Genomic DNA, 22,972 nt, shown 5'->3' with positions numbered 1-22,972 from the left:
TTGGAGGTCACAGTGAAAAGGATTATAGGATACAATTGTTGTCCTTATTCAAATAGCTAGGTTCTAGCCCCTGCTGTGTTGTGACATAGTAGGCTAAGACAACTCCATTAGGAGTGTGTATTACTCCTCAGCAGTGGTCTTCAGAAGCAGATGGAGGGCTATTTACTCAAATGCACCATGACTCCTGGCTTATATATGAGCATCTGGGATGTTTCCTAACTGGATGTGATGCACAATGCACTTAAATTTATCAACTGTCCCACATGCAATTAAAGGCCTTGATAAATAATACCATGGCAAAGGCCTCACAGTTGAATTGAAAAGCAGCAAAGCGTGAGGGTCAAATGTTTCCGTAGGATTTCTATTTAACACATGCAATTGCTTATAATGGAATGTCCCTACCAACTTGCAGCAGTCATTTTCCAGAGAGTATAACCAAGAGAAACAGTGCACTGAATAGACAATGACTTCTGCAAACATTAAAGTAAAGCCACTTTGCACATATGAGTTTTATTCTTGCACATAATTTTTTTTTAAAAAATGCACAGCAGAAATTTACACCCCAGAATTATAAATTCTGATCTGAGAAAGCATACAGATCTTGTATTGTGCATAAACCAAATAATCTGCAGACGGTGGAGTTAAATAGCCACTGCTGCTCCAGACAGTAGGCATTATAACATTCCATTAGTCACCCTTTGATGTAGGTTTTATCTCCTCTAAACTATGTTCTAGCTCAAGGATTTTCTTTTCACTGACTGTTATGCAACTACCTAAATGAGAGGAGCGAATAGGTATCCCACAGCTTAGAATGCAAGGGGAACATTTTCACAAGTAGTTGGACATGTCAAAATATAAAGGTACCTTATTAAATTTACCACGTTCAGCCAATGTCAGCTTCTTTCTTTTAAGAGAAAACGTACAGAAGAAAAGAAACTCAGCAGGATGGAATATACTTAATTTTATAAACATTACCAATGTCCAGGATAAACATTTGAAGAAAACACTGCGGCATTGTCTCTTTAGAACTACACCATTTTAAAAGGGAGCAACGCCCCCCCCCTTTAACAAGCATGAAATTAAACAAAAATATTTGCAGCTTCAGTTCGGAGCCAGTTACTCACTAACATATATTTATGAGACATGTGACATTTGAAAGTCCTCTGTGAATTGTGCTTAAGTATCTGGCAGTGCAAGTACGTCCCAATGACTTGAAATGAACAAGAGGTGAAGTTTAGCAGTTGAGATTGCTCTATTTGTATTAGGGTAATAATGGCAGACATTATTCATATGATAAGAGAGGTCTGTCATGCCATGCAAGTAGCACTTGCAATGAACTGTCCAATGAAGAATGAGATATTTGACACTGTGAAAAAGCTATTTATTATTTAATACAAAAGGTTACATGGCACAATAATCATGCTTTTGTTTTTATTCAGAAACACAAATATATATGTGTATATATATAAACAATATATATGATTAGATGTCAACCTTTTGGCACATAAAGTAGGTCTATCGGAAATCCTTTGCGTTTCAAGTGCCATACAAATTCAATGGTAAAAGTCTAAAAAAAAAAGGTTTGAAAAACACATAAGTTGCACTTTCTTTAGATAGATTTGAGTTGCACTTTCTTTCTCAACTAAGTTGAGTTGTACTTTCTTTAGATAGATTTGAATTTTATTATGTCATGCAAACTCACAATCCTAGTTTGTCAGAGGATCATATGCAGAGTGGAAAGGAAATTTACCAAGATGGTAAACTGAGACTGGGTGCTGAATGGAATTACTTTAACAAACTATCAAATGTCTATGATACATTGTCAAAACTACTTGAGGATAAAATATGCCTAGCAAATATAAATGTTTCTTTGTCACCCAGTCAGAAGTGATGGATTTACTATCCTAATAATAATTAGGAGTGTAATGCTTTCATAAGGATCACATTTGTTACTGCTACATCCAACTGGCTTCCTTGATGTCATGTGGTGGAGTTGTGCCAAAACTCTCATACTTACAGTGACTCATTTCACAAGCTGTGGAAGAATAAATAACTTGAACAATTTCCTCAGCCTTGGGGCAATTTCTGGTTGGAACAATTAACAAGATCTCTTTCCCAAATTATAGCTTATCATGACAGGGAAATGTGGTCCAATGTTATTTTATATTTATTCTTCATAATATTTATCATGGCTATATCAAAAAAGGTAGCTATATTCAAAACAAACAAACAAACAAAGTAACATAACATTAAATCTAAAATAGTTTCAAAGTTTGGTCCATTATAGCTCTATTATAAACAAAAACAAAATAATTGAAGCTCGATTGCACAATAATTTGCATAAATAATTTAAAAATCCAATGGATTTAATAGTTGTAGAGAGTGGATTCAATCAAGATGCATCCATTTATGCATTAAACATAAAATCAGAACAGACGGAAACAAACTGTTTTTGTCTAAAAAGTTTGATAGGTTGTGAGAGAAAAGAGACATATGAACATGTGAAATTATGGAAAAATGAGACCTTGCTAACAGTGAAAACTCCTCCCTCTATTGTTCTGAAGACAGCAACAAATATATATATTTGAGAAGGCTATCAAAGGTGATCTGTACATTCATGATTCTTAAAATGTTTTGATCAGTGACAATTGCATAGTTTAGTATCTTATGTAAAATCAATAGACTTCAAAACATTTTTTTCAGTAAGTAGTTGTCTCTGTATTTACAGCATCAAAAAGTTAAATTAAAAGAACAAGAATAGACTAGCCCATCATTAAACTTGATGAAAGTCAAATGTATCACAAAACACCCCCCCAACAATGCTTTGAAGGCATGCAAAATTCCTTATGCATGCCCCAAACATGTTTGGAATGATTCCCAGAATACACGATACCAGCTTTTCCAATACAACTATCTCTGTGTAGTTTTGATTTGCCTTCGGTGTTAACTGTAGAAGAAATTTAATAATAATAATAATAATAATAATAATAATAATAATAATAATAATAATAATAATAATAATAATAATAATAATGACGGAAGTTTCAAATAGGACAAACCCCACAATAAGATGGATCTCGTGCTAGTCATACTTTCGGCCAGCTGAAGAAATAGTGGCAGTTGAAAGTTAACATGAAATTTATAGGCATTTATCATTTAAAGCTTTGTGATATTTTAAAGATCATTAAACTATCTATAAATACATGGATGGTTGTGTGATTGCTTGGGGGATTGCCCCCCTCAATGATTACAACAGGCAGGGCAAATAGGACAATTTAAATACAGTATATAGTTTCTTTTTAAAAAAAAATATTTTGGCCAAATGGTGTATCTTTCAAATCCTTCCAATTTCACCTAAATAATTATGTGGGGAAACAGGCATTTTATATATGTACTTTAGCAATTGAGAGCTCTGTCCCTTAATGTATTTTAGAGCATTTTTCTGTGAGAAATACATACTGGATCGCCCATGTGAGTTACTGTGAATGTAATTCAGATGAGAAAAAAAAAACCTTTAATTTTATCTGGGAATGAGAAAGGAGGAGTTTTATTTCATATATAGTTACCTAACCAAATTCAAAGACTAGAGTGAAGGGTATAGATCCATTTCACTGAATTTTGGCTGGGCTCAATTTTTGGCTTACTGTGTGCTCAACAGATGTTCTCATTAAAATTTTCCTCATGATGTTTTTAAAATAAAATTAACTGAACTTAGAAATCTATAATTAGCACCACCTCACAGAACAAATCAGAACAAGTTTACTAAAGTACTCTATTTACAATGAGGGTGAGTTTACCCCCAGGGCTTGCTTTACTATTTTGTTTCAATTTTCGTGTAATTTCATCCATCACTTTTCTTCAATCCTCCAAAGATGATGGATAAAACACAGAAATAAATAGGACCAACTGTTCACAGATGCCTAAGGGAAAACATAATTTTGTTATAAATAATCCTTGGCACAAATCATGGAAATGCTATCTGAAAATTGTTTGTTGAATAGTTTATGAATAAGGGCTTTAGTTTAAAGTTTGCAAATAAGGTGCAGCATTCTCCATCCCCCTAGAACTTGGAACTGAATCCTTTAAGAAACTGAACAGACACACAAGCAGAAATCAAGGTTGCTTTATGTTCAAACAGAAGCCTCCTGGGACCTTGACTTTTTATTTATATGTATACACAGAGAAAAGTGTATGCACAAAAGATGAGACATATTTAAGAATTATTTTTTGTAAAATCTTGGCAAAAAGTGTTACAATGATTTATAGGAGGATATAACTATATTTCATATATTGTATTTAGCAGCATACTCTCAAGGTCTTTAGATCAAAAAATGAGCAAGTTTTGATACACATTCAGTCATCAGAAGTCACACTTCATTTGCAGAGATGTAATATTTTAAATGAAAAGTTTACTCTACCATTAAATGTAATATGCATGTGTAAAATGACACAATTAAGATTTGAGGCATGAAGAGAATGCAGGTACCAATAGAAGTGAATATTTGTAGTTCAAGGTTAAATTGTGGGATCCTTGGTGCTCTTTGAACTTGGTGGTTTTCTTGGTATTATCACTAGGTAACATAATCAGCCTTATGATGGTAGGTCATACAGTGTATGATGATGCTACCTAGTTTGGTAATGAAACGTCTGCAAGAAAACCACCAAGCTCAGAATGCAAGGTAACATGTCCAGTAGATAGGAAATAGCACATTCTCAGCTAGTTCCAAGTACTGGGATATGGCTGTGATTTGGCATAGCACTGTCCATAATAGTAATAGCAATGTTTTATGCTACTTGTGAATAATTGTGCATGCATACATTTTGGCCCCAAAATGTTATCCTTAATTCATGGCAATCACAATTATATATTATTTATTTCAGAAACTGCCAGAGGTTCTGAATCATTCTAATAAGGTAAATCCCTTGTGATTATGTCTCTGGCAGTAGGAAACGTATTGTGCTTCTATTCTACTAGAATATCATAAACCAGTGATCAGGTATTAAATGGTTTGTATCCCAAATATTTAAAGAGCACAAGCCTATTTACTTGTGTTGGTTAAGGTACATTTCTTTTAAGATTTAATGCAGGAGAGTTTAATTTTTCTGGAAATTCACAAGTCCTAGTAGCATCAGCATTTTGCTTCTAATGTTTATTTTTATACGAAAATGTTGAAGTCTGTAACTCTTAATAAGCATATTTATAATGGCTCTTATATCACATATGAACATGATGAAGGCAAGTTGATGTATTTTCTGGGTGGCATTATAAGTGTCAGAATCATCAAAGCATTCAAAATGATTTCTTTCCATATCTTTTAATCTTTATTTAACTAAGCATAAAGAAAGATTGAAAATGGGGGAAATACATACAGCAACAGTGAGATTCATTTCTACTTAAAGAAAGCATATGTGCAACCTTACCTGATCTGTCCTTGTACTAGAGGTCTGTTTTTTGTCCTGTTCATATTTGCATCAAATGGAACCTCAAAGAACTACAAAAGAAAGAAGAAAAAGAAAACAATTTTAAGAGATGCATTCGAACTGTTGATAGAATGAATTATTTTTGCAGATGCCTGGTCTTCATGAAAAAAAAAAATTCAAGGTACAACTGAAATAATGCCATTTTATTTTACATATAACTTTTCCTACATTTCCTTAAAGGGCAGGGAAACTGCATGAACAAAAACTTTGAAAATAAGCCCACAAAATCCATTTTCCTCAGAGCTTTTGACAAATCTGATAATACTTCCATAAAAACATCCTTATTTCTTCTGCCTATTTTTTTAAATAAAAGTGCACAATCATTGTTAATTGCAAGTCATTTGTTTTAAAGATTAATACTGCAGCAATTTAAGATCACCAAAATTTAAGGCCTATCAAAAGTCATTCATTCTAGCAAATGCCACTGCTACTACTGATTCATGAGAATCTTTTTCCACTCCAGTCAGAGGGATTAACATGGCAGCTCAGCCTAATATAATCCTGTGAATTCATTTTGCAAAGAAAACATATCCATAGCTATTAAAGCAAAACCTGGGGATACAAAAATGTCTTATCATTTTTATTTATTCATGAAAACAATATAAAATAATTAGTAACAGGTTTCAGTAGGTATCAATCCTTTTTATGAAATTATTCATATGAATTTCAAGGATGACCTTGTGATCGTTCCTTTAACAGAAGACCTTAAACATAAAAGAAACATATTTTTGTTGTCTGAAAGCAGTAAGGCTTGCATTCACAATAGGCAGATGTTCAGAGTTGCTGACAGAAGAAAATAAGTGAGGTATCAGCTAACTCATACTATGCTTTCGGTCACTGCTAACAAACATTATTTTCTATGCACAATTCATTATCTTTCAAATGGGACAGACAAGCAAATCAGTGCAGGAATTGTAATGGTAGTAGTTTTAACTGATGCCAACCAGATACAGGGTGGGAATCAAGAAAACAAAATGGCAAAGGTTATGTTTGCACTGGCAATGAAAAAGTATTAAAATATATGGGCCTTATTTTTCTTAGAAAGAAGAGTGATCCTTGAAAGAACTAATCTGAGGTGGATAGGACTGGTATTTAATATTTCATAGTTCAGCAAAAAAGAATATTGTTAGTAGTAATAAAAACTTTAAGGAATCATAACAAACTATCAACATTTAGACAATATGTATAATTGTTTTCAGTTTTATGAAAAATGGTACAATGTTACAATACTCAAATGCTGAAGACAAAAACTGATTAAAGCAACTATTTTTATTAATTATTCTACTGGGGAAAAGATTAGATTAGATTAGATTAGATTGACAGACACAGACAGACCGATTTCTATATCAGTTATTCCATTAGGAATAATTTTGACCCTCACATCTCCAACTAGTCACACCAAGAAAATATTTTATTATTCATAAATAGATGGAATGTGTCCACAATAAAAGAAGCATTCCAGTGTAGTTGAATGATAAGCGATTGAGAAGGAAAAAAGAGAAATATATACGTGTCTTTACTATTAAATAAGATGATAGCCTCAACTCTAATAGAGTATTCACGTAGGATATGGCTATAAATTGTTCCAAATCACATTTTTGTTTTTAGCTTCAGTATTCCTTTAAACACCAGATGTTTTGAGAATATTCCTGTCTTCATAGAAGGATTATGCTCTTACAGAAGCATTTTGTTGACCACAGTGGGAACAAAAATGCTAGATTAAATGGGTCTAAATCTAATCCAGCACATCTTTTTTATGTTTCTATACACGAAAGTACTCAAGATCTTGTTTCATAATGCAAAAGATACAATTTGGCTTTTTAAATAATTCAGCTGCTAAAATTCTTCAGGTTTAGGAATTAAAAGTAAGATATTCCTTGGGACTATCCAGTATCATTGGTCCATTTTCTCTAGGTGGGTATAGTGGCTGAGAGGAAAGTTTGTACAGATACTGTATATTAAACCTAGTTCCTAACATGTTTCCTTAATTTGTCTTTCTGTGATACTTAAAAGTAATTTTTATAAATAGACAGTATCTAAGAAAAAGTGTTTATACAATCACTTCAGATCCAAATAATGTCAGCAAAGTATCAGTTATCAGATTTTCTATACCTCCCCCCAGATGTTTGGGGACAAAAGTACCCCTCTAATTTTTCTCAAGAATGTAGTTCAAATGTCATTCATTTCCAGTTCCAAGCAGGAGGTAAGACTTGGTTTTAGATTAGATCATTAGAGACTTGATAGTTTTGCTTGTTTTAGAAAATAAAGAAACCCTGTAAGATGAAACCTGGATAAATAAATATTTTAGCTGCTTATAAAAACTATTTCCTCAGGAAGCCTGAATGCATCATTTAATTTGACCGAAGCAGAATATTACCTTTCTTACAATTCTGGCAATTTCAACAGGAGGAGGATGTAGAGAGAATTAAATATACAGTGATAGAGCATTAACACTCATAACTTAGCTGTAATATTAAGAGTATACGGAACTTTTGGAATCAGTAGAAATAAATATTTAAATCATGATGTTGAGAAAAACCACATTAAATATGACTTGTGGGTAAATTTCTGTAAAAGATCATTCCCATTACATAGCTTTCATTGAATTGACAACCTAATTACATTTTGTGGTTCTAAAAGTGTGAGGTCAACTGCTATTTTATTGTTTAATGTTAGGAACAATCATATGTTTCTCATCAGTTTTTTTCTGGACTGGCCTTCACTTATCATGTTTATGAAAGAATTAGAACTGTGTGAAAATGTCAGATTTTACATACAAATATAAAACTGATGCTTGAATATCAATCAGATTTAGAGCCAGATTAAAGAGCTCTCTTGCTCAGTGTTTTTCAGATGGTGGGTCATGACTCACAAATAGGTTATGGGACAATTTAAGACATTGCCACAATTTTCTCTTTTGGTGGCTGTTAAATGTTTGGTGAGTCACTCTAAAAAGAAAGTAATACTTATATATCTATTCAGTGAAGTAGAGAAAAAAGATATACAGGAGAAAGAGAGAAATAAAAAATAATTGTGACATATGTAAAAGATTCATGACTTATTTGCTAATGAAAGGACTGAATCTATAGCACAATAAGAATATAAGAAAAACTGAATCAGATCAAAGATTTAATTACTATGGCTTTCTCTTTCTACTGTGACTAATACTGAAGCCAACAGGGGAACTAAACAAGCTGGACAACAGTACCTTCCTGGTCATGTTGGTCAGCAAGGGTAAAAAAAAAGATGAAATTGTAATATACAGCTTTTACAAAAAAAGTTCTACTGAAAAAGTAATGCTCTATGTTCTATGATACTGTATAATTATAGTTTAAAGTTACTCAAATTAATGTCTTATTGTAATATTGATTTTTAGGGCTGTGCATCCTTTGAAAATGATTTGGTAAACATGTTTTGGAATCTGGAACACCCAAGTGCAGTACTCATTTAAAACAGCTCATTTTTTTTTTCATAGTTCCATGCAAATTTGAAAAAAAAAAAATGCTGCTAGAGGTGCAGTAATGGCATTCTTGTGTACTCTAAAAGCTTTCTTCCAAATCATTTTCAAAGGATTCCCAATGTACAGAATTCTGTATGTAAGCACTGTGTGAATACTCTCTTTGTTTTGGATCTTTCATTAACTCATTTCATTAGATAACCCTGAATTCTAACATGAGAGGAACAAAATCTTATCTTTGTCTAATTTCTGGCTAAATCTAAAAAGTTGCTTTCCTTAAAAAAATTAAATAGTGAGATATTTGATAAGGGAATATTATCACAGACATTTAATCAGGTATATATTGCAATTACACCAAAATCAGGTAAAGATCATACTCAATGTGCTAATTATCATCCAATCTCACTGATTAATGTTGATGAAACTTAACAGCAATCATGAATTAATAGCCATCAACTAGATTACAGTAAGTGATATTGTTCATTATTAAGAATTAACAAGCAGAATTTATAAAAACTAGGTAAGCAGCAAACAATATTAGATTAGTTGCATATTTACTACACTTCAATAAAAATAAAGATCTATTTGTAATTTTGTCATTAGATGCTGAAAAATCTTTTGACAAAATATATAGATAGCACAGGTTTGTGCTAAATAGGTTTAGATCTTTTTTGAAATTCATCAGAAGGATCAATTTTCCAGACAAAAGGATATGACAAACTAATTTTCTTGTGGGAGAAAAAAAGTGCATAAAAATGTCCATAAAGTGATAGGATTCAAAGGAGATTTTACTTATTTTTTAAAATTATTTTTAATATCTTTAAGATTACTTTCTGCCTATATATTAAGACTATTTTTTTGTGTTTTGACTAATCATTATGGGAAACAAAAGTCTACAACACAGACTGAGCAAATCTTGAAAACATCCTATACTATTTCATCAAAGGAAAATCTTGGAAGTCTTTTGGGAGTAGGAATAGTAGAGAATGTTTGATTTCAGAAACTGCACCTAACACCTGCCTGTCCTCAAGATACGAACATAAAGCAGAACGAATGGGATTAGAAGTTGGTCTTTTTTGAAACTTTTAGGCAGCTAAAAACATATTCAATGCAACTAATTTTTCTATTTATAAATTTGTTCATTATTTTCCACTTCAAATTAGCATCAAATTAAAAACAAGTTCAACATGCATCTAAGGTACCGTATGCTAAACTGAAACAGAATACCATAGATTGTAGGTCGCTTAGGCTTTCACTCGGACTAAAAATTAAATAGCCACAACCTATGTACAATATTTACACAAAAATCTGCAATTATTTGATCTTCTCAAATAGAAAGAAACTACTCTGTCCCCAGTCAATTTGGTAAAATATTAACTCGGTATTTTTCCAATTAAAGAGTTAAAGCTTTGCTGTAGTTCTTACCCAAAATATACAACATTATGTATAAATGATCTAAATGAAATAGTTTCGAGATGCATTAACAAGCATATGCACTATACGCTTATGGCGACAAGCTTGGAATTAGTTTATATGTGAATATGTAGGCTAAGTCAGTTACATAATCAAGTAACATTCACAAAGCTTTTCTGTTTAAGGAACATTTTGAAAGATGAGAGGCTATAGTGCACCCAGGGTTTGCTCTATTCTTATAGCATTAGATAGCATTTCCTGTTAGATACAGAAACACGCCTCTGATTCAAGTATTACCTGATTCAAGTACTTTGCATTATTGTATATTCTGCCTTTAACACTTGTATTCAAACATAAAAGTAACAGGTACCTCTAAAGTGTCATATAATTAATGGCTATATGGAATATGCAAAAAGTTTATCAAAATATCCTTCCAATTGAGAAGGTTAAGAAAAAAGAAGGGCTTTTAAAAATAAATAAATAAATAAATAAAATAATTACAGCACATTCAAAGTTAGGTGAAATCCTAATGATACAGCAAACTATAACAAAACTCACACTTAATACTACACAAAGGATTTCAACTTTTCAGAAAATTGATGCTTGACTTCTTTCAGCATAGAACAAACATTGTTCATTTAGTAGAAACAGTGGCTTTGCAAATTAATAAAAAAAAAATGATCTCCAAGCCAGTTATGACTGACATGGAAAATGGAATGAAAAACTGCAGGTTATAAATGATGAAAAGTAGAGCAGGTTGATAAATTTGTGTACCTTTGTAGAATGTTTACCGAAGACAGGAAAATGGGTACAGAAAATTTAAGTCATGCAAATACTGGTAGAAAGGAGAAGCAGCTTATCTTCTCCGGGTAAAGAATGAATGTTTGTTGAGTGAAACAAAAATGGCTATGTCTAAGAGAATTCTTTTGGTAGTTTGTTATTTGGACCTGAAAGTAGATGCATTGGAAACGTAACACTAAAGAAGTGTGTGTGTGTTTGTGTGAGATAACACCCCCATCCTCCCATCCTGCTGAATGAAAGTAGACTAAAAAAAAGAATGAGTAAGAAGTGAGTGAATAAAAGAAAAAAAAGAAGCAGACTGGTCACTTAGAGAAAAATAATAAAGTCAGCTTTGTAAAATCAATATAGGAAACGTGGAAAGGTTGAGGGGAAGGGAATGATGGAGAAAATTGTGGAGAAATTATGTTGATGAGATATTCAAAGAGAGATGAGAAGTTTAAAGAAGAAAATATGATATACATAATCTTTGTGAAGATGATGTAGAAGCAAAATTGCTTTGCAAGGACAGAAGATGTATAGTAAATGGTGTTGATGTACGTTAGTTTTTACTATATTTCCTATTCTTTTCTGTCATTTCCTGCTTTATTTGTCCACTGCTTTCCCTGGTTTTCTACATTTTGTATTATTACAGTAGAAGGAACTAGTAGGGTGGACTTGTATGATACTAGGAATTGTGAATCCTCAATTTTAAAGTATTTATAATAGTTTTGGGGAATACCCATTCAAAAATATTTTTTTTCCAAAACCATCTGAGTAATGTAGAATAGTTGTCAAACAACATTATCTATTAAACTGCGGATCTGCTCTGCACCTAAATTCTCATATGCTAAAAATATTGAGTCTCTACTTGTGATATTAATTTTTCTGAGTATTTTAAAGTGAGATTGGGGTTTCTTTTGATTATTATTTTTAAGAAATAGAGATTGCTGCCTTGGATATATTAGACCATTTTATCCTCTCTGTGTTTGCTCTGAACTACTCCTAATGTTAATAATGACCAGTGTTGCTTTTCACTTGTATTGTGTTTCAAATTTTTTACCGGCAGAATTACTGTAATCTGAGGGCGTACATAGCTTTTCTTTTCCTATTTTTTAACAATAAACATATTGTTAAGCAGAGAAACTAGGTAGGTTAATTCTAAACAGCTTAAATAAATTGAATTTATACTGAAAAATTAGATGAAGAAAAATATATGCTATTGCTCAAGGTATAGAAATATTTTTATAAGGTTTAAAATCTTATCTAATTTCAGCATTGAAACATAAATAAAGTTTCTAATAGCTACATGTTCTACTTTTATAAAAGTTTGACGAGGTTTATAAAATCTAAAATTCTCTTTAAATAAAGTTATTTAATATCAGATGATTATGTAAAAAATTCCAGATTGCTTAGCCAGAAATAGTTGATCAAGGACTAACTTTAAAGACACATACTGTATCACAAAAACCAACATTCTGTAAATGCTCCTTTTTACTCTCTATTGCTGTCGTTGAGGCCAGGAGCTTTCCTCTGTATTCAGCAAACTTCTATGACCCTGCTAAATTACTGCCTTTAATTTATCTGAAGGACTTTGAAGAAAAGTGTAAACCACACCTAAATGAAAGTAAAGTTTAGTCCATCAAATCAAATTCCATTCCAGATATGGTCATGCAGCTTTCTTGCCAACAGTACTGAACAGAATTGGTTTGCCATTGTCATCTTCTGGTGGTGGTGCTTTTTAATTCTTAGTCTACTTTGCAGCTCTGATAAACTCCTATCAGAAGTAGAATAAATCTGAACACTACTTAGCTTCAAATTAATAGCCTCTCCATTTTGTTTCGTAACAAAATTTCATAAGCAGGCACATCTTTATCTAAAGATGAAATGGAAAGTAGCTTGAAGTGAACAGTATAAGCAAAATGCCTACAGATATGGCTAATAGTCATTAGAGTTTGGACTGGAAACACTGAAGGTAGATTGAGCTATCAATCATTGAAAGCATGTTCTTGCAATAACTAATGAATCCAGTTGTAAGATGCCTGTGGAAAGGTTTGAGCTGAAAGATATAAATACATTAAATAACTTAAATACTTTGTACAATTAATTTTTCTAGCATTCACAATCTATAATTCATGGAAGCTGCTAAATGTTCCACACTATGCTGGAGTTAAACATTTTATTCTTTAAATGAAGACACTGGCATACATTAACAATTTTTCACATCTTCAAAGCAACATAAAGCACCACTAAAATTAGTTTTGAGTATCCTTGCAGGGGGTTAATTATCCCAATTTCATAGAGGAAATACAAAAGATATGCTAGTAGCAAAGCAAAATTATGTGATTTTCAAACTGAGAAGACAGATGGGTACACACACACTTCAGAAATGCTATTAGAATTAAACGTCAGACCTTTCTACTGAATTATCTAAGACACAATGCCTTTGTAATGTAGACGAATTAAGTGTTTATTTTCAAACAGTGAAATTTGGGCCAACAAAATTTAAATTATAATTTATTTTTTTATCATGCACACGAAAGTACTAGCTATGGTAAGAACAAAAAATGACCACAAAAATGTCATTGTAGGGCATAGTTATTCTTATGGGAAAAATAGTCTTAATGCGCACAGTCAGTGTTTTGTTGAATATTAGGTTACTGAAATGAAAATAAGCATGTAGCAGGCTGTATTCCAACAATTCTGAATCTGTTTATTTAGAATTGTGAGTGAAACAGCAACTATCCCTTGAGCACTCCGTTCGTTCTATTCAACATAGCTAGGAATTTGAACTTGCATCAAAACATAAATTCTAATCTAGGTTTGGAAGGATGGGTTTAAACTATAGTTTCTTAATTTGCTCTCTCAGAGGCAGTTGATTTCCCTCAGAAGGCAAAGGAATGGGGAAATATTTTTTTCATCGAAAGACACGCTAGGAACATTTTTCTTACTTACTTCACTTGGGGCTATAGGGGCTGTTTATTTTTTTGATTTATTTATTAAATTTGTTTGCTGCCCACTTTTGCCAGAAGATGATTCCAGGTGGCTTGCAACATTAAAAGCAATAAAACAATAAAAATAAAAATTTCTAATAGCATTAATTAAAAATTAAATTACAAATTATAATTAAAAGATGGAGAAGAATGGAGTAGGGGTGAGATGGGATCTGTTATTGGTCCATCAACCACCTCCAGCGTGATACTACCAATTGGCTCCCAAGCCAGCTGGCAGAGCCAGGTCTTCAGACCCTTTTGGAAGGTTAGGAGGGTGGGAGCAGAGTTTACCCTGGGGGCAGGATGTAAAGGGTCTTCCAGCCATCATTGCCACTTGCTTTTCAAGCAGGAGTCGTGAGTCCAGAAGGACCTCCAAACTGCACACTAGGTTTTTCTGGGGCAGTACCCCTCATCTAACATCAAATGGCATATTCCTAGAACCTGAAGGCCACAAAACCCAAAGCCACTCAGTCTCGCTAGGGTTGAGATGAAGACTTTGCTCCCCATCCAGACTCTCATACAACATTCACAGCACTGCTTAATTCGTCAGGGACAGAAATGCATAATTGGCAGTCATCAACATACTGATGATATGACAACAAATTAGCTCACCTAGCAGCTTTAAATACTGAACCCTGTGGCAGGGACCAGGGACAGGATCTCTCCTCCCAAATCACTGCCAAGTGATATTGGCCTGGAGGAAGGAGGTGAACCAGCACACTGCTATCCATCCCCAGTCCTCAGAGCTAATCCATAGTTGATGGTATTGGTATTGAAAGTTCTGTGAAGAAGTTAAGTAGGGCAAGAATGGTTGCATAAGATGCATAACTTTTGTTCTGCCCTCGCCAGAGATTATTCAATGCTGTTTCTGTCCCATACTCAGAGTGAGAGTCAGATAATCCATCTCCTTGAAGGTCCTCTGAAATTACTGTGCAACCATCTTCTCAATCATCTTCCTTTCAAAGTGGAGATTAGATACTGGCTTACTCTTTGTAAAGAGTGTTCAGCTAGGGGACAACACAGGTGATAAGGGAAATCAATCTCAACTGGAATGTAGCAAGGATAGACCATTAAAAAGAATATTTAAAATGGATTGCTATTATGAAAATCATTGGTCCACATAGCATCTGAGTCCAGCTGATGAAAACCAAAGTGATTATGAAGGAGGAATCAGACAGATAAAAACAAAGTAATTATGAAGAGTTTAAGAAGACATTCAAAAATGCCATGTAGAAATCCTGGGAATAAAGAATATAAATTCCATAGAGTGAATCACTGTTAATAGATTTCCTCTTAATTAAATTCAAGAACATCCAGAATTATGGCACCAGTGGCATTAATCTTTATATGACAGGACAAGAAGATGAGTTCGTGACCTTGATGTGATGCAGACATGATAAAGAGCATGGAGAGTATGGTATAACATTTTTACTGATACATGTACTGGCTGAGTTTCCAAACCAGGGGTCTTCAACCCCCGGTCTATGGACCGGCACTGGGCCACAGTATGCCAGAAACCAGGTTGTGCAAGCAATGAAGCCCCATCTGCGGGCTGCAAGCAGTCCACGAAATCACAGCCCCTCTGGTCCACGGAAAAACTGGTCCCTGGTGCCCAAAGGTTGGGGGTCTCTGTGTTAAACCATATTAGGATTTATTTTTTATTCAGATTGATATGTGATAAGGGATAAGCAGATAAGTTTCTTTAAATTTACAAAGTGTCTTGAGAATATGTTTTGTAGTTGCTTACCAAGTATAAAACTGTTAACAAAGATATGCAAAATGGAACCCTGCTTATTACTGGTCCTTCTTACACAGCTCACTTGTTTTATGCCTTGCTCAGTCTCTAACTAGAAGGACAAGGAAAAAAAGTTGGAAATACAGGGGAGGAAATAATCCAGGAATTGGCCTTTGCTCTTTTAAAAGACTGACTCTAGCTTATTATTATTTTATTTGGTTAAAAAAATCTTTAAACATATTTTTCAAAAATGCTATCTACATTTTGGCAATGGTTGTATGTCATAGTCAATTATAATAAACTCATAAACTACTGTATTTAAACAGAAAAACTGTTGCACTTAATTCTAAGGTTATGACATCTGAAAACCACATTAAAATTGTGATATCCATATCTAAATAGCTTCTTGAGAATATTTTTTTCAAATAGAGTTAAAATGAAACTTAAGTCCTGCTACCTTGAAACTTGACAAAAAAAGATTAAAGGTTAAATTCATGAAATCCAATTAAAGTAAGACTCCCATCATGTTTTACTGGGCCCCTAAAGCAAAAGACTGATACAATGGATGGAAAAAAATTAAGGACTATACCATATGTTGAGTAATAAAATTAGCAAACCTAGTAAGATTAAAATACAGCCATTATACACATCTGGACAAAAAAGGAGGGAACAAATCATTAAGCAATCTGAGAATCCCCAAACAAAGAAACTGTAAAATTCTGAACTGTAAAAGAAAGGAAACATATTTAATCTCTCTGGAGTTTAAGTATGTATTTCAACTGGGTTATCCCATTGCTCAAAAGAACACAGAAACACACAAAAGCTAGAGACATTCAATATATCCACTGTGTTACTGTAGGCAAAGAGCCAAATAGCTTCAGTACCCAACAGCCTTGGCACCTGTTGGTTTTGTCATCAACAAATATATTACCATTTCTCTGGCACCGAGGGAAGCAAACACCATATTAGAAATGCTTGCCTCTCTACACAGAAGGCAAAAGAGGCAACTGGCATGTGCTTTATGGGAATTTTGTAAGAAGGAGAATCTGGTTATGATTTTTGCCTCTATTTCATTTTCTACATGCCCCCAAAATACGGGGATAGTACATAAAGTATAATTCTTGCAGCCTAGGCTGCATTTCATCTTTCCTTAACTAAATTACATACTATAGGTGCATCCTCCAAATGAAATCTAGATTAAAGATTTGCAGGGAAATTGAGAGATGAATTTCTATTCAGAAAATAGCTTAGCTATTTTTATGCTATAGAAATTTCACCTGATAAATGAAGTGTGTAAATAAGAAACGGTAGCAAGAAAAAAAAAGCCTTTAATTAATCCAGTTTCTAGAAGGAAAATGTATACATTTCTATTTCACCGGATTCAAGTAATACTTCCATTTATTTATACAATTTATCAGATACAGCAAGAAATATAGGTAAAAGAACACCTTCCTCTGGAGGCATTATTCATTCAATTCAGCTTTCACCAGCAAGACTTATTAATATCCTAAACTTAATCTAAAGAGAAGATCATGCCATGTATATGGTCTTGTCAGGTGAAAAAGCAAAAATCAAACATTTCTTAGATATGACAGATGATAATGGATCAGAATTTCTTGCTCTTGAAATATAGTAGCAGAATCTAGGGAAAAAAAGTGTATTGTAGACTTCCACTAGAATAGTAAAAGCAGTAAAAGGAGTAACGTTATTAATGAATATTTGAAAGAATATTTGATAATAGAGTAGTAAAGCATGCTATATGCACATGGACAGCTAAAATTTTAAAGTACATAGGATTCAGAAAAGAGAATCCCTAAATATTGATAGGCTGTAAAGTTATAGATAATTCATTGATAGGAAACAGTGTTGATTGATTTAGGTGAACCTCCAGAATAAGAAATAACCACAATGAATCCAAATCTTTACAAATTGCAGTGTAGCGAGGACAGGATTGATTCATTAACTCTGTTCTTAGTATTAACACAAATAAGAACAGTGTTATGATGAACTGTTTCCACTATTTTCAGTGGAATGCTTATAGTAAAGATCACTGAGTATTCATGAAACAATACACATTTAAATAATTCATGAATTGGTATATTGAGGTTCTTTATGGAAATAACTTTCTGTTAATTGCCACCAAATCAGAATTTGTCACTGAACAAGAGGTAAAACAGAATAGAATATATTTTATACATGATAGATAAGAAATGCTTTTAAAAGAAATTCTCTCTTTCTCTCTCTCCCCCCTCCCTCTCTTAGATTACCAAGATGAACAAATCATACAACAATAAATGTTGGAAATGTCACAACAAAGGAGCATTTTACAGTACATGGTGGTTATGCAAAAAGACATAAAAGAACTGGAAAGAAATATACCAAAACATCTAGAAAGTTCTGAAAATAAAGTTCAATTTAAAACCACAAATAGTTTATTAGGTATTATCCCAGAGGAAATAAATGAAAAATTCCACAATTTATTAAGATATATCTGACAGTAGCAAGAATCAATCTCCCTGACTACATCTGCCCATCAGATCAGATCCGACAGAAGAGGTATACTACAGTCCTGTCTGCCACAGAGCCGCATTTGATGGGATGCAGGAGAAAGGCCTTTTTTCCTATGGCACTCATCTTAGGAAACATCTTCCCTGAAGTAAAGTTGGCTCCATCTCTGTTGATTTTTCAGAAGTCCCTCAAAACCTGGTTATGCCATTAGGCCTGAGCGCCCCAAGGGACTGATGAATTCCTCAGATGGCTCCATTACTGTTAATATTTTTTTTTTGCCTTTTACTCACAATTTTTAATTGTTTGGATCCATTGATTGTTTTTTATATTGCTGTTTTATATCACTGTTCTTACTGTATGCCTCCCAGAGTCATATTTTGTGTGATAGGCGGCCACATAAATGTGATGAATGAACAAATGAATATTATGCAACCATAGAATATGATATTTTTAAGAAAAACAGAAATAGTTTAAATAATCCAAATTGAAATGAGTTACAATCACAGTTGTCCAAAGCATATAAAACCATTTAAGTAGCAATTACCAGTTAGAAAAAAAGAAGTAGCTAGAGGCTACTATACTAGCATGCTCTTTCCTGTATTTTTTGTTTGTCTGATTTGCCTTTTGAAAATGTGTGCTCTTTTGTAATAATATTTTCACTTCAACCTCCCTCTAGTGTAAAGTTTATTGTAGACATGTATGTGGGTGTTTGTATGGTTTTGCTTTTCTGTTATTTATTTCACCTAATTAATAAAAAAAGGAAAGGATTGGAAAGCCATGCCCAAGGGAAAAAAATGGATAAATATTAGGGACATGGAGTGAGCAAAGTTCAGAATGTTGAACGAATGAAAGCACAGATGTTTTCATGCAAAGTAGAAAAAAAAATCAAATCTTGGCCATGCTTCCAGGAAAAACACCACGTGATTCTGCTCAGAAACTTAAGGAGAGCACATGTTGGGATTCTGAAAGGTCTCCAGCTTTGAAGGGAGATCATCACTGAAGATCATTTAAGTAGGAAAGCAGACAACATTCTGACAGCTTTCAGCAGCTGTACCTGTGGTCTCTACCATTTGACTTTGCTCCTGCCAACTGCTGAGATCACCACTACTCTCCTGCTTGTCACTTTGTATCCACATCAAATGGAGACAACACAACATAGGCTTGTTAATTCACATGGATGATAGAGATCCATGGAACTATGGAATGACTGCTGAAAGGCTGAAAAAATACTGATGTCATCTGCAGGAAGGAGAGAATGCATACACAAATATTGTGCCTTACACAACAGCTCCAACTTTCTACATTTGTTTCACTATATCAACAGGCTATATATCATTGACTATGTAATTTTAAAAGCCATTCAGCATACAGGTATACCGGTATATTTGAAATATGAATCACCAAAATAATAATTGATCTAATATTTCAAACAATCACTTTGCATAACAAATTAAAAACGAAGGCATTATAGGAAGATAAAGAACTAAGTGGTGTACTTTCCTCCACTTGAATAGCAGTGCTTTAGAAGCAAAATTATATACTTTCCAGGCCAGGCCCCAACCCTCCCTTAGTAAGCCAGAAGATCCTGAGCCATAATTTAGACTGTGAGTTTCAAAACTCACAGAGGAGATGCTATAGGAGACATCACACAATGCTTAGAAATTGCAGAAGTTCAAGCAGCCACTTGACACAGAAGTGCTCACTGGAACACTCAAAAGGGCTACTTGAGAGTAGTAGCTTACCATGAAAAGAGAATCATCAGGGTCATTGGGAATTGCCTGTAGCTAAATCTTAGGAATCCATGGTACAAAATGCTTCAATAGAGGCTTGTTAATTGCTGGAACAATATCTAAACCCAGTGTCAGAACTGCATAACAAATCACAGAGAGGGCTTTTTAAATGTTACTGGGCTGCTGTCCTACCCTTCAGTAGCAAAGACTTCTATCATCATATTTCTTTTCAGAATCTGACCTTGCTTTTAAATCTGTATTCTTTGGAAAGAAAGGAATTCCAAAGGCCCCATCAAAGCTCACTAGGACATACAATTTTGCAGTTACTTGTAGTCAAATATTTGTTAATGTTTCCAGAAACTTTTCCAGACTTTATTGCTTTTCCGAATTATATGTTTCCTGTGCTAAAGGAAATATTAGAAGATTTCAAGATAAATAGGCAATATACAGTGTATTTATTACAAATTGTTCTGCAGCATAGTTTTTCCTTAGAGCTGATCAAACTGCAATGAATTGGAGGGTGCAATATAATGCAGATGAAAACAAAAAATATCCAATATTTGAGGAAACAGGTGAACTGATGAAGCTATAATAAGTAACCTATTGTATTAACTTAGAGTTTCATAAATTACAAAATGTATAGTACCAATAAGGGAGAATATTTGTAGTTCTGGGTTGAAATAAATGTATAGATAATTCTATACATAGAATTCTAGATAATTCTAGTTTCAAGGTGCATCTTATTTTATGAATAGGATAGGATAGGATAGGATAGGATAGGATAGGATAGGATAGGATAGGATAGGATAGGATAGGATAGGATAGGATAGGATAGGATAGGACAAAATTCTTTATTGGCCAAGTATGATTGGATACACAAGGAATTTGTCTCCATTGCATAAGTTTCTCAGTGTATATGCAAGCAACAAATGATAAATCATGATCTTAAAATACAATAATAGATCAAAAGATATAACATATAACATTGATAGTCATAGGATACTAAATAAAGCAATCAACACAAATCATAAGATACAAACAACAAAGTTATAGATAAGATGCTGAAGGAATAGATACCATAATAGGAAAGGTAGGAAAGAAGGATAATAGTAATAAAGCCCTACTACGTGAGTTGACATCCTAGGTCATAAGACAATGTTATGGGAATTAGATTTATTTTTATTTTTATTATTAGTATTAGTATTATTTATTTTTATTATTAGTTATTTCTATTTTTAGTCAGATAATGCTATCATCAATATCCATATTTTATTGGTAAAATTTGTTTTCAAACTATGATTTGCTATATACATAATCATCTTAATAAAATTAGGGATGGCAGGAGTCCCTCTATTTGTATCTGTCATAAAGGTTTTGTGTAACCTTTATGTGATTAATTCTAAATTAGAATTAGAAAATGTATAAGGTAGGAAAAATACTGGCTACAATGTATTCGCAATTTTCAAAACTGCTTTCAACACAATATACACTACAAACAGTTCTAATACTTAAAAAAATTAAATATATTAACTTTTTTCTGTCTGAAAATGTGGGAAACATGGCTTTTTACTCCACATGAGCTCATTAAATAAATATTAAAACAATGGTTATAGAAACAGTAAGAGGCTTGTACCCAAATACTACATTTTCACCAAAACAAAGTACTTCGTTGAAAACTTAAAAATCAGAAAGCACTTTCAGACTCCTTCCTCCCTCAAAATTTCCATCAATTATTTTACAAATTATCCTCATAATTCTTATGAACAGTAGTCTTATTAGAGTTGTCTTGCATCAAGATGGGCGGCAAACAAATTTAATAAATTAAATATTGAGTTATTACATATCACAGTAAGTTACATATTGAGTTATTGTGATGAATCAGATTTGACCCACCAGTTTTTCTGCTCATTTCTGGAAGGGTTTTAAAATGAATATTACTGAGAAAGTAATGGAAAGAAAACCCTTGAATATTAAGATTACACTGAATTACACAGGGTTAATTTTCAAGATGAAAATATGTCAAATTAGTGTTTATTTCAACAAAAAAATCATGGTAAGCCTTTAATAGTATTATAACATTTGACAAATTTCTTTAAATCTTTTACATATGAGTGCAATCATTTGGATATAAAAAATTTTACACAGATTACTAAATAGAATATATATTATTTAGAATTTTGTAGGGCAGGACTACTTTTTTTCTTGAAGATAAATATATATTATCTTCTATTTCATAAAAAAATACACCTAGAACTTTTCATACACCAACCTGTAAACTTGAAATTAAATTTTACAGAGTAAATCAGACAAATATAAAGTTGTAATTTTGCTTACCATATCTTTCCAAAGAAGCTAATATTTTAGAAGTTTCAAAATATATTGCAATTATGCTTAAGAAGTTAAAATTTACTTTTTAGAAATCAATTCAAAAACATTGAAAAAAGGTATTGAGATTCTGTGCAATTTAAAAAGAAGTTTAACACTATTCAGGTTTAACTTCCTGATTATAAAATGTAGGACTTGTATGGAATCAGAAGATCGCAGAAATATATACAACATTCCATTAAGATGTGGTAAATGTCATTCAGCTTACTATAGAATCTTAAATATGTCTACCTAAAAGAAAATTTATTATTTCAATGGGACAATTTTTAAATTTAGTATGTACTGCATTACAGTCTTAGCCTTCCACTACTGTTACTGATGTATGTTCAGAGCCTTTATATTTTAAAAATATTAGGATTATTATTTTTCTGCTCAGTACTTCTGTATAAAATAAATCTACTTTTCCAAAGATTTAATAATTATAAAAGATTAAATATTGTTGATAGTAAAACATGTTCACAGTTATTTAAATTAAACAACTAAAAATAAAGTG

At 32.8% G+C, this 22,972-nt stretch overlaps 1 protein-coding gene across 2 annotated transcripts in view; it reads right to left on the bottom strand.

Moving 5' to 3' along the window:
• The window catches only part of COX10 (cytochrome c oxidase assembly factor heme A:farnesyltransferase COX10), a 117,337-nt gene that overhangs the window by 31,655 nt on the left and 62,710 nt on the right, over positions 1-22,972 (bottom strand). For both annotated transcript variants that reach the window (XR_015732504.1, XM_034408355.3), the window contains one exon: positions 5,422-5,492. Coding sequence is in view for 1 of the 2 variants with exons in the window: in XM_034408355.3 (XP_034264246.1) it covers positions 5,422-5,492 (71 nt within the window). In the remaining variant the exon portion in view is untranslated. The remainder of the gene's footprint in view (positions 1-5,421; positions 5,493-22,972) is intronic.

This window comes from Pantherophis guttatus, chromosome 2, assembly GCF_059756535.1.
Source record: "Pantherophis guttatus breed Tessera chromosome 2, ASM5975653v1, whole genome shotgun sequence".
NCBI lineage: Eukaryota > Metazoa > Chordata > Lepidosauria > Squamata > Colubridae > Pantherophis > Pantherophis guttatus.
The sequence above is the reverse complement of the archived record's forward strand: the minus strand, read 5'-3'. Positions and strand labels throughout refer to the sequence as shown.